The sequence below is a fragment of the Lacerta agilis genome, chromosome 4 (assembly GCF_009819535.1).
Source record: "Lacerta agilis isolate rLacAgi1 chromosome 4, rLacAgi1.pri, whole genome shotgun sequence".
Lineage (NCBI taxonomy): Eukaryota > Metazoa > Chordata > Lepidosauria > Squamata > Lacertidae > Lacerta > Lacerta agilis.
The window spans coordinates 31,811,319-31,823,700 of record NC_046315.1 but is presented as its reverse complement, the minus strand read 5'-3'; the positions used below and the strand labels follow the sequence as shown (position 1 = coordinate 31,823,700).

Below are 12,382 nucleotides of genomic sequence, written 5' to 3'. Positions count from 1 at the left end.
CGAACCAGAGCAGCGCATGGAAACGCCGTTTACCTGCCCACCGGAGCAGTACCGATTTATCTACTTGCACTTTGTGCTTTCGAACTGCTAGGTTGGCAGGAGCTGGGACCAAGCAACAGGAGCTCACCCCGTCACGGGGATTCGAACTGCCGACCTTCTGATCGGCAAGCCCTAGGCTCTGTGGTTTAACCCACAGCGCCACTGTGTACTATGGAATATGTGAGGTTGAGGCTGTGCTAATACAGCACTGAGAATGCCCTGACCAACTTGGTGCTTCTTAGGATGCACCTGCACAGTCCCAGTCTTGTTGCTGCCTTGACCAATCTCAGCCCTGTCCAAGTAAGCAGCAGTGATGCTAGTGTCTAGAGGGCAACTCCAGCTCGCTACACACACTGCTACTAGTTAAGGTTTATTCAGTAATGCTGCTAAACAGCATTAGAAAAGCCATACAAGATCTCACCAAGGGCCTCTTCCTCATTCATTCATTCATTCATTTTTGCAATAATGCTAGCATTTTATGGGATGGCATTCAATTTCATTGCACTTGTACAACAATGTACTTGTACGATGACAATAAAGAAATCTTATCTTATTCAGGAGACGTTAGGTAGTTCACAAGAAATTTACTATATGATCCACAAATGGAAAGAAGATTGCCTTATTATACAAGATTACTGGCTTTATTACAGTGGCTAAAATCCATATAACCAATGGATTAGCATTTGTAAACCAATGGATTATACTTGACATTATGTTAAACTGCATGCCCACTTAGTAAACTTAAATAATAAGTTCAATATGCCCATTAAATACCGAGATGTAACACCACAGCTTTTTGAGTATTTACTTTGCTCATTTTGTTGTGGAAGAAGTAAGGCATAGCATCAATCATACGTATAAAAAATTAACCCTCTCACCTTATCTGAGGGTGGGATGGCAAGGGGGTCCACTGTAATTTTGTAGTTTGCCTAAGATATTCCATTGATGAGGCATTATGGAAGAAATCCCCTTATAGGAACCCTTCTCTCATGCATTGAATCAAACTGTTATTCTGGAATTGAAGTTTCACTGCTGAATTCTCATTTGCCTTGGAAAGGATGAAGACTGGGTGCCAAGCAACTCATTGACCTTTAAATACCAGCTGTTTCATTTCTCCATCTTAACAATTTTCTGTAGGAACTACCACAATGGTAACAAATGATGCCTGAACTGTTGCTCATGGCCCTTAAAGCAGTTCAAACCCAGTTGAAGAAAGGAAAGACTTCCAGGTGTGCATGTGTGCCATTGCATTGCCCTTGTACTTTCAGAGCAAATACTTGGGTCCAAGCGAGCCAAGTAATTAAAGAATCAACAGCAGTGAAAATCATAATGGAAAGCTGTGAAGTTCCAAAATAGTGGATTCTTTGAGACACATCAGCACCAAAAAACTAAACTCTGTTTTAAACTGATTCAACTGCCACGGCTTACATAAAGAGCTGCAAAGGCTTTGTTTTTTGTTTCTTCTTGGAGATATTAGCTGTTTCATAGAACTGCAGTCTCTAGCATTGTTTAGTTGGGAATGTATTACAGAGCAGACATTATTCTAGGAATCACTGGTCAGGTTGAGGTGGTGAGGTCTGTGGCAGAAGGGGAAAGGATGAGGTAGCAGATGCCACACATCTCACAACCTAATACCCCTCTGATGGTATTATTTGCTTCAGATCTATTGCTACCTGCCATGAAACCAATGTTGTAGGTGAAAAGCTATACCTGTTCAAAAGTAATAAGACATAATCTATATGCACAGACATGCACTTTATTTCCTCTACCCGAGGATTCTAGTGATGTAATATTTCCATTTCTATTAATATTTTTCCTGCCATTCAGTGAAAGTTTATAGACAGGGATTAACTTTGGCACATAATTATTTTGTGTATTATTTACACAATAGGATTGGAAACCTGTATATCTCTAATCAAATAAACAAGATTACATCCAAAGCAGAATTGTTATCATTTATATTTGGAAACCTCACACTAAAGGCAAATATAGTACAATTTGTTACACTGAACAGCCACACAACAATTTCTCTAAAATGACATTAGAATAGAAAATCTTACCATATTTGAGAAGGCAGCTTCCTGGCTAATTTCCTTTTTTCCGCCCCTTCACAAAGGACAAATCCAGGTCAGCAAATAAAAATGTCTCTTTACAGAAGTGAAATTCTACTTGAGCTTTATATTCTGAGCATCCAGAGCACTCATTTCAAAAAGCCACACAGTTTGCTCTTTTTGGAAGCTTTGGAACAGTTCCCCTCCCTTTGTATTGGGTAGGTTTAGATCCAGCAGTGTAAGATCCAGGGACCTGAGAGACAGCACTGCAAAGAAGAGATGGGAGGGGGGGCAACACTGGCACTGATTTAGACCAAACTCTAAATATAACGCAACCCACTTTCCATGCTCCGCTCTCCAAATACTGACCTTGTTGGAAAGCTGACCTCTCCTCTTGTCATTCTTTGCAGAGGAGATAGGACATAATGCAAGTAGCAGACATCTGCTTGCCGCAAGCCAGGTATGGGCGCTATCTCTATTGCAACCGCATCCTGCTTAATTTCTGCCTGCGTGGATATTTTTCAAATGGGTATTCTCAGAGGAATGACTGCTTCCAGTATTCCCCCCCCCCCCCGTTCTGCTTTATTAAGCCTGGAAGAAAGGGAAAACTTCCCAGTGGAGAAGCCCATAGCATTTCCCCTTTTAGTCAAAACAAGAAGCTAGTTTGACTGTGCTACAGTTTATATTAATGCTGCCCCTGTATGTAGCTTGAGAGCATGCAAAACTACCCTGCTTGATAAGAAACCATTCCTAGGGTGGCTGCTTAGTCATTGCCAAAAAAGTGGAGGAAAGGCATTACACACAGAGAGGACACAGGCTTGCAAACATTTGCATATGCTCATTTATATGTATGTATAGATGCTGGTCTAGAAATAATACTATAATTTAAACTGGATTCTACCAAGCTGGTGTCCTCCCGATATTTTGGGCTACAGCTCTCATTATCCCTGGCCATTGACCTTGCTGGTTGAGACCAATGAGAGTTGGAGCCCCTAACATATTCAAGGTTGGTGCACTCCCTTCCTATGGTTCTTAATCTCTAAACTGGACTTGGGCTAGGCAGCCCTCCAAACAGAGAATACCTTCAAGTTGAGAACTGTTCTCTGTAAAGTAGGAGTTGAGAGGCATCTAAAGTACAACCTTCAGAGAAGAAGTATGAGTAATGTAACCATGTGCTTTGCAGGCCCTGGATTATGCAGATGCTTTGATTTACCGTTCTCAACCATGGTCACTGATGAGTTTCTCCCTAACCTCAGCTTGCAATTTATCAAATAATTTAGAAGCTGAGCAAGAGTATCACACATGCTTGTAGACAGGAGGGACTGCTTTCTCCTGTGTGAACCTGCCCATTTAACGAGATCATGTCAGAAGCCCTCTTGTGTATCCCAAATACCCCATAAATCTATCTATTTGGGACCAGGAAACAGGCTTTTTTGTAGCTGTACTCAGGCTCTGGAACCTGCCTCTCCCCATCTCTAATGGCTTTCTGTAAGATGGTCAAAACCTTCCTTTTTAAGAAGGATTTGGGGATCATAAATGGCTTTCTTCTTTTTGAAGTGAATTTAATTAAACTAAATTATTTTATGGGTATAGTGTTTTTGTTATGCTGTTTCAGTATGTTATGGCTGCTTTGTTCTATTTATAGCCATGACATTGTGTTTAAAATTGTTACATTATTAGCCACCTTGTTAACTTACCTTGTTAGCCACCTTGGTCTTGTTGAGGAAAAGTGGGATATAAATGTTTTTGATGAAAAAAAATATGAAGGGTAAGTATGTTAACCTCTATTTAAAGCAGACAAAAGACCTTGGTAGCTGTGTTGATCCTTTGGGGGTGGGCGAAGTGGAATCCAAAAAACAAAAAGGTTTATTAAGACCAACCATAATGTCAGGAAACAATGAGTAAGCTTTTAACTTCTCCATAAAGCTGGATATTAAAACAAAACCTGGGATCAGGAGGGCGAAAAAGCTGGGCTTGGTGTTGGAGCCCCAAAGTCTGCAGTTTCTATGAGTCTTACAATGGAATGCAGACTTAATTACTCTCTGAACCTCTGCGATTTCAGCTGTTCCCAAGTATTCCCCGCCTCTTTTGTATGTTTGCTTGTTTGTTTAGTGTTGCTGGGAAATATTAAACTTAGGGTGATCTGCACTGATTTGTTTTGTAATGTACCATGTATGAATGAATGATTGCTTGTCTCCACATCAACATCACCTATAATACATTAAAGGAAATAAGAGAAGCAATAAAAATTAAAATGATGTGGACATTCTGTGGACCACCTCAATGGAAGCTCATGGGCCACAGTTTGGGGACCCCTACTCAAACTGACAGCTGTCTGTACCATGAAGTAGCCCTTCAAAATATGACTAGCTGGTTTGTTGTGCAAATGTACCACATGTAAAGCATATACCGGTAAGTCATGGTTATTGCAGGAACCAAAACAAATATATATATGAGGACCTAAATCATTTCCCAACTTCAGCATATTTTTGAAAACCCTGAATATCCCTGCCTGGAAGTGATTAGTCAGCTTTTGCTGTGCTAATAGCCCAGTTTATTATATAATTGCTTTTGTCAGAACATATTTTCTGCCTTTTTTATTCTGTCAATATAGTTGAGTCCTAGGAAACTGTTTAGAAAGTGCCAGTTATGAACTTGCCCTGCTCCTATGGATCTGTTGCAAGCTGCAGGCAGAGCTTGTCGTGCACACATGGCTTTTCCATTCATTTCCGCACAGAGCGCCAAAAGCATATCATGTGTGGTCACCTACCTCTGTTCAAATTAATGGGGACTCCTGCACACATAGCCCTGGAGTACCTTGCAGTATGCCTAGAACTATAGGTTGAGGCATATAGCTGGTATTATAGGTCAAAAATCAGCCTTGTGCTTATCCAAAAATGTCTTTCCTTGTAATAAAATGGTAAAGAGACCCCTGACCGTTAGGTTCAGTCGCGTACGACTCTGGGGTTGCGGCACTCATCTTGCTTTACTGGCCAAGGGAACCAACGTACAGCTTCTGGGTCATGTGGCCAGCATGACTAAGCCGCTTCTGGCGAACTAGAGCAGCGCACGGAAATGCCGTTTACCTTCCCGCTGGAGCGGTACCTATTTATCTACTTGCACTTTGACGTGCCCATCCATATGTTCTTGGTGTCTGAAGGCAAATAATGCAGCAACTTTGTTGAAGCTAAGCAGGTCTAGGTCTAGCCACAGCTTGGAGTGAGAGATGATCTGGGACATCATCATCATCATCATCATTATTAATATACCACCCTATACCCACAGGTCTCAGGGTGATTCACAGAATAAAATCAGGATATAAAACCACAAAATACATAGCCAGTCAAAAACATTCCTTTTTAACCTAGCCTTTGGTTGATTTGATTGACACCCTATGCCCCTTTAAAATGAGTGTGTGTGGGGGGTGTGTTATTGGGTTGTTTTTATCAAAATAAAAACAACAACCCAATAACTCCCCCCCCCACTCATTTTAAAGGGGCATAGGGAGTCAATCAAATCAACCAAAGGCCAGGTTTTAAAGGAACGTTTTTGCCTGGCGCCTAAAGGTGTATAATGAAGGCGCCAGGCAAACTTCCTTGGGGAGAGCATTCCCCAGATGGGGAGCCACTGCAGAAAGGCCCGTTCTTGTGTTGCCACCCTCCAGACCACTCGAGGAGGAGGCACATGAAGAAGGGCCTCAGAAAATGATCTCAGGGTCCGGGTAGATTCATATGGAAAGAGGTGGTCCTTGAGGTATTGCGGTCCTGAGCCGTTTATATGCCAGTATGAATTTCATGGTGGAACAAAGAACAAATAGAAACTGAATATCACCTGGCTACAGCAGGCGAGGTGGGCCAGCAAGACGTACTCCTTCCCCTTATCTGAAAAACAAACTGCCCCGTCTCTCCTTCCTTTCCTGGACTCCTTTAGCCTTGCTGATTCTTATGAGAACTAACAATTTAATAGTTGGTACCTGAGAGAGTTTTCCTTTTTTTTTTTTTTTTAGTTATGTCAGTTAGATGTTAATCCCAGAGGCATGGGTTATCTTGGGGTGGTGGTGGTGGTTGTTGCTGTTGTTGCTGTTGTTGTTGTTTTAAGTCTGTACAGCATATAGCAATTTTTAGCCATTTAAACTGTAAATAATACCTTTCAAAACCAGAATTCAATCCTGATATTTCTTCCAGATTAAATAACCATTTATTGCAAAGATGCATTTGAACTGGGGAAAGTTTGCACAGGAGCAGGAAGCATTTAATATATTGCTATGGGGTGTCTTTCTCAGATTCGTGTAATTAGAACCATAAATTGTAGAATTGGAAGGGACCATGGGAGTCATCTAGTCCAACCCCCTGCAATGCAGGAATCTTTTGCTCAATGTGGGGCTTGAACCCATGACCTTGAGATTAAGAGTCTCATGCTCTGCCAACTGAGCTATCCCAGCAAGATGCTGAACTTAATTGTGTCATTCCAAGCTGAAAAAAAGTTGGAGGGTATTGCATACTGCAATCCAGTTCCAAAGTAAAGATGGGCAGTTAACAGGTGGTGCATTGTATCCTGGAAGCCATTTGTCTACTTTTAGAGTTCTATAATGAGCAATATACAAGCAGATACAGGAGAAGAGGCTATTTATGACTCTGCTTTGGGGGCAACTCCCTCTCCGCTTTCTGAACATGCCAAGTCAGGATTTATAAAGAAATGTTAAAGTTAGCTGTCAGATTTTCTTGGCAAGCTATAGACAGTACAAAGTCTCTAGGTTACAGTATACAAGTGGGTATCTTGGGAAGCAGTTGACTCAGCATATGGATACCTGGATAGAGCAATACAAATATATTCCAGTGCATAGTAAATGTTGCATTGCAACTGAATTTTGAACCTCTGGATCATGTTGAATGTTCCTCTGGAATCTGATAAACTGGTATTCCTTCCATCTCCCAAACCCCCTCCTTGTACAGTGCAGGGAATGAAATGTTTCCCCCTCAACCATAATGCCCCAGGAATATGTAAAAGCCACTAGCTTTTTCTTTTTTTCTCTTTTTCTTTTTGGCCAGTGGAGGAGGCATTGCACATCCAAACTGATAGGCACTTAAGCCCTCAAGTTTACTACTGGAGGAAATAATTGCATCGGTGTCATTTGATCAGAATGCAGAACAGTGGATATGTTTTTGATATTTACTTTTGTCTTTAGGTCTGTCACCTGATGCCTCTTCGGAAGAATATGCTGGCACAAGTAAAACAGAGCAGCAACATACAACCCCTATGGCACCTACTTCAAAGAAAAGAAAACAGGTTGGTTGGTTTTATTCTCACGACTACCAAGCAGAGAAAGATGATGCATAATGAAAAGTGGGCAATGGAATTTCTGTGCTGCTTGCCAGATAGAATCCAAATACTTGAGTTTCTGGGTCTATAGCAACTCTACTAGTTGGTACTTGGTTCCCAGCTCTACAGTTCAGCATTTTATCTATCACCAGTTTAGTGACCAGAGTGTGCAAATGCCCACAGTTATGCTGTCTGCTGCCAATGGGAATTGTAGTTCAAAACATCCAGAGGGCACTAGGTTGTGAAAGCTTCTTTAGAGTTACAGCACTAGAAAAAAGCAGCGTAGACTCTGGAGCATCTTGTCAAAAACTGCAAAGACCTCTTAAAGTCTTTTGCATCTTAAATTGGAGCACATGAAAAATCCAAAATATTTTTTGAGTGGGCAGATGGGGACAAACATACCCCTACCGAAAGGTAGCAGGTGTGGAATTTACCAAGACATACTGCCAGACATCTTGTATGCTGACTGACTATTTTGCAAAGGCCTTTGGCTAAAAGCAGTAAAAAAAATATCAAAAGAAAAACTGACTGCCAGTTAAAATTAATTTGTTACGTTTTAGTGTATACTGCTGTTTCATCCTGTTCAAGCTGATTTTCCACATCAAAGCTTTCTTTTAGAACACTGTATTTCTGTGTTGGTGACATCTCAATTTCTGGAAGGCGAGGGGAGCAGATTTTAAAATAACTGTTGCTTTGAAGACCAGCCTGAAAACCCGTTCTTCCAGAAACTTTGCATGGGCCATTGCCAAAGGTTAGATTTCGGCAAATACGCTCACAGTGCTGAACGTAGCACTGCCCTCTGATGAGTGTGATGAGCGCTCCAAACTTCAAATCTGCAGGGGTGGGTAGGATTGTCCAAGGAGTTTTATAGCGATTCTCCACCAGTCCCAAAGTTGGGAGGAAGGCCTCTTCCTCTGGAAGAAGAAAAGCAGACAGGGTTGCCATTGACTGCCACTGCTTGAAGGCACTCGGAGCACCAATGGGAAGTGGTACCTAACAGGGCATGCTTGCTCCATGTAGCCTTTCCCTTGGAAAAGATGGCTGGGTGGAACATTTGGTGCTGCTTCTGGAAGGCACCATCACCTTCAGGCAGCAATGGCTAACAGTGTATGCTTCAAACACACCTCTGGCCTTTCCCTCTGGAAGTGCAGGCCAGGTGAGGAGGGCTCTGCCAACAAGTTGTTGATTCCCAATAACCATATACACATCACTTCTCAGTGTTGCTGCTGCATCCAAATTATCTGACCGTGGGTCAGATAAGGGGGATTCCTATGTTCAAAGTTGCTTTGTTCCATTGAGGATCACTTCTAATCATTGTGACCCTTCTTGACCTCAAATGTAGCAAAAATTGTGAAGGGTAGAGTCAGATACTCTTAAACTGGCAGGGTGCAGAAACAGATTTTTCAATATGTTCCTTTAAATGTACACCCCCACAAAAACAACAACACCCAGTCATGTGATGTTTTGTAAGGCACAGGACATCATTATACATTGAGAAAAGATCATTCGCAAACAGTGCAGCAACAATCAGTTTCTGAGTGCATTTTTCTTGTTCACTCAATAGCCTATATAATTAATGCCAAGTTTTTTATTATTATTTTCTGTTGTGTTTAAAGCATGCAGTTAACCAGCTGTAAATTCCATATCTAGAATGGATAGAGTTCATTCATTATGTAACGTGAAGCCAGTAGTTATTTGTTTGTTAAATGGTAAACCAGCCCTATTCCTGTTGTTAGTTCCCACTTATCTCCAGCTGCAGTATGCTTTTGATTTCTTCCACAGCCAGGCTGATTTGGACAGATAGAGCAGGATCCAGAATCTTTTCGTTTTTGGCAGATCCTGGCAGCCGAGACATGTGCCTAATTCCCACAGACCCGTTCGGTTGTGTTTCTAAAGTGTTTTTAATGATGATGTAACTCAGCCCAAATGCTCAGCTTCTTTTCCTTCTTTCTCTCTCTCTCTCCCCGCCCACCTTCCCCACCCGCAGGCTACAGAATGTTTCCTCGGTGCAGAAAAAGAGGACACTGCGGATAAAAACGAAAGTGAAGCAAAGCCAAAGAGAAGAAGAAAGGTACTGACTCCTAACTGACATTGCAACATAGCACCATAAATGCTTCTCTGGAGGCTGTTATAAAATGCTTCAGAATTGTTCCGAGACGACACAAAACAAATGACTTTTTAAAAGCTTTAAAGTTTATCCCCACGCCTTATCCTTTTAGTTCTGAGGGTTATTTTTCAGTCACTGAAAATCATTTCATTCAAGAACACTCCATCCTTGTTTTATCTTACTCCACTAATATATTTGAGCTAAATCCCTGTTCAATATAGAACTGAGTAATTCAGTGTAGGGAAGTATTTTTTGTATATCACCCCAATCTCCACAGCAGTGCAAGATTCCAGGGGTTCCAGGCGCTTACCCCAGGGTCTGTGTTTCCTTTAGGACAATGAGGCACAACGGAGACTATGGTGTCTTTAGGATATATGGTTTATTTACACATATACACAACCCAAGCCTGTGATAAAAGGGGTTCAAAGCATCACATTCCAAGAGCCTCCTGTTTCTCCCATTGTGGCAACCTCTGGTGCAACCTGTTAGTCCACATTAAAACTGTACAGTTATTGGTAAAAACCGTTCAATACAACAATGTTAAACATTTTTTAAAAAATTAAAGCAAGTAGGCTTGTCTAAACAAAAATGAATACAAGAAGAGTACAGTGAAGGGACCTGCCTTATTTGTGTCATGTAAGGTTTTTAAAACAACATGAATAGCCATGAAATATATTTGAAGTGAAAACAGACATTGCAACATTAAACTTGGTACAAAAATGCTAATAAATCAAATCCCTTGTTCAAACCACTAGGGATAACTGTCTGCAGGTTATAAATCCAACATACTCCCATTGAGAAGGTAAAACATGAGGATCTTGTCTTTTCTGAGTTGATATATGGGTGTGCTCAGTTGCCAAAAACTCCCAACTTCTCAGATATAAGATTGTATTCCAAAAAAAAGCTGAGTTAATTCAGCATCAGGCTTTTAAGTTCTGTGGGTGGCGCAGAGGGGCGCGGGTGGTGCTGTGGTCTAAACCACTGAGCCTAGGACTTGCCGATCAGAAGGTTGGCAGTTCGAATCCCCGCGACGGGGTGAGCTCCTGTTGTTCGGTCCCAGCTCCTGCCCACCTAGGAGTTCGAAAGCACGTCAAAGTGCAAGTAGATAAATCGGTATTGCTCTAGCGCGAAGGTAAACGGTGTTTCCGTGCGCTGCTCTGGTTTTGCCAGAAATGGCTTATTTATGCTTGCCACATGACCCAAAAGATGTCTGCGGACAAACGCCGACTCCCTCGGCCTATAGAGCGAGATGAGCGCCGCAACCCCAGAGTCGTCCGCAACTGGATCTAATGGTCAGGGGTACCTTTACCTTTACCTATTACTCTTTTCACTTGTGCATTATTTTAAAGCTCTACTAATTTGCTGCACATACCAACACGGACGTAGTATCTTTACCCTTGATTCAACAGGCAAATGCAAGATATCCAAATTCTGTATCAGGAGTCGCTTGTCAAAGTGCTAAACCAGGCATACACCACTTGTGACCTCCCAAGCTGAACTCAGCCTGCCAACCATGTTGGGATAAAAATAACCACTTATTTTTTAAACCACTTGGGATTACCTACCTGGGAATAAAAAAAAATAGGAGGTTTTCAGGCACCTGGGAAGCCACATGAAATAAGTGGCAGGTTGTGCTCAGCCGAAGTGGGTTGCCAGCTCTGCAGACCAGATCCACATTAAAAACAAGCACACAAAATCCAGCTTTAAGAAGAAGATCTATAAATTGTCCGGGTGTTCCATATGTGCGATTTCTCCAGATAATTCACAATTTTTAAAATCCTCATTTCAGTTGTGAATAATTGGGGTGATCATAAGAACAGCATACTCCACCAAAACACTGTGCACTTGCAGGGGCAAGCAGGACTGTGCTTTCTAGCCTCACTGAAGACAGTGGCTGCACCCTGGTGTCCATTTGTTTGGCAGCATGTGTAAAAGGGGACTAGTATGTACACCTCTGACGCAGAATCTTGAATACCCCAGAGTTTCTGACCATGTGGAGAAGCCTTACACCTATACAGTGATATGTGCAGAAGGCATTTCCATGCATTTCACTGAATACATAGATACCGGGGCATGGCAGTTGACCAAAAGGTAAAACAATAAAATCAAGAAAAGTTTGCAACCCTGAATTAAAGCATACAGAAGTAAATATTCTAAAACAGATTAATTTTACAACAACTTTCTAAGCATCTGGGTAGGCTTGTCTAAACAAGAATGCCTGCTTGATTTCAATAGGCAGGGAGTTCCAAAGTGTGGGTGCTGCCATGCTAAATGACCGAGTTCTTGCAAATGCAGAACACCTTTAGTAGTGCTGATCTTGCCGATATACTGACAGGGAGCTCAGTTCTCCAAGCCTGGATCCTTGTATAGCAAAACAGCACCAACCACACACAAGAGGTACCAACTGGCTTGAGAACACCCCAAGGTTTGCAGAATTAAGAGGAAAAAAATACTTTGCCAAAACATCTGAATAAGGACTGGGCATGCTCATTGGCTAGGGAATACTGGAGCAGGGCAGAAGCAGAAAACTAGGGGAATGAAGTTGAGTGTCCTGGGAAAGGCTTGTATGGCTGGTTAGAAACCTGAATTGGAGTACTCCACTCTGCAGCATTTTATCATACCTTAGCGCCATTGATAGACGTTGCCTCTGTGAAATTGGCTAAATTCCTTTTTAAAGCTGTCTTAGCACTGCTCTTTCTATAGAATGTGTTGCTGCCGATTGTGAACCTGATTTGACTCTCTTGTTTTATATTTTGACATGAAGCTATCCTTGGGGTTCTCATTATGTGTTGGACTTTGTAACCTCCGGCAAAACAAGAAGCAGTGTGTTTGAAAAGGCAGCTATAAGGTCTGACAGAGATATCAG

At 41.8% G+C, this 12,382-nt stretch overlaps 2 protein-coding genes and 1 non-coding gene across 6 annotated transcripts in view; 1 reads left to right on the top strand and 2 right to left on the bottom strand.

Moving 5' to 3' along the window:
• FILIP1L (filamin A interacting protein 1 like) overlaps window positions 1–2,506 on the bottom strand; it is a 152,909-nt gene extending 150,403 nt beyond the window's left edge. Inside the window, exon 1 of the mRNA XM_033146610.1 lies at window positions 2,460–2,506. Within this exon, the coding sequence (XP_033002501.1) occupies window positions 2,460–2,491 (32 nt within the window). The 5' untranslated portion in view covers window positions 2,492–2,506. The remainder of the gene's footprint in view (window positions 1–2,459) is intronic.
• Window positions 1–12,382, top strand: part of CMSS1 (cms1 ribosomal small subunit homolog) — a 179,099-nt gene that overhangs the window by 154,536 nt on the left and 12,181 nt on the right. For 2 of the 4 annotated variants that reach the window (XM_033146612.1, XM_033146613.1), the window contains exons 2-3: window positions 7,276–7,376; window positions 9,397–9,480. In XM_033146612.1, coding sequence (XP_033002503.1) covers window positions 7,276–7,376; window positions 9,397–9,480 — 185 coding nt within the window. Of the gene's footprint in view, window positions 1–2,455; window positions 2,551–3,152; window positions 3,244–7,275; window positions 7,377–9,396; window positions 9,481–12,382 lie in introns of those variants that run through there. The other 2 variants (XM_033146614.1, XM_033146615.1) reach the window with 2 other exon arrangements.
• Window positions 6,459–6,531, bottom strand: TRNAK-CUU. Its single transcript has one exon. It is a non-coding gene; the product is annotated as a tRNA-Lys (tRNA).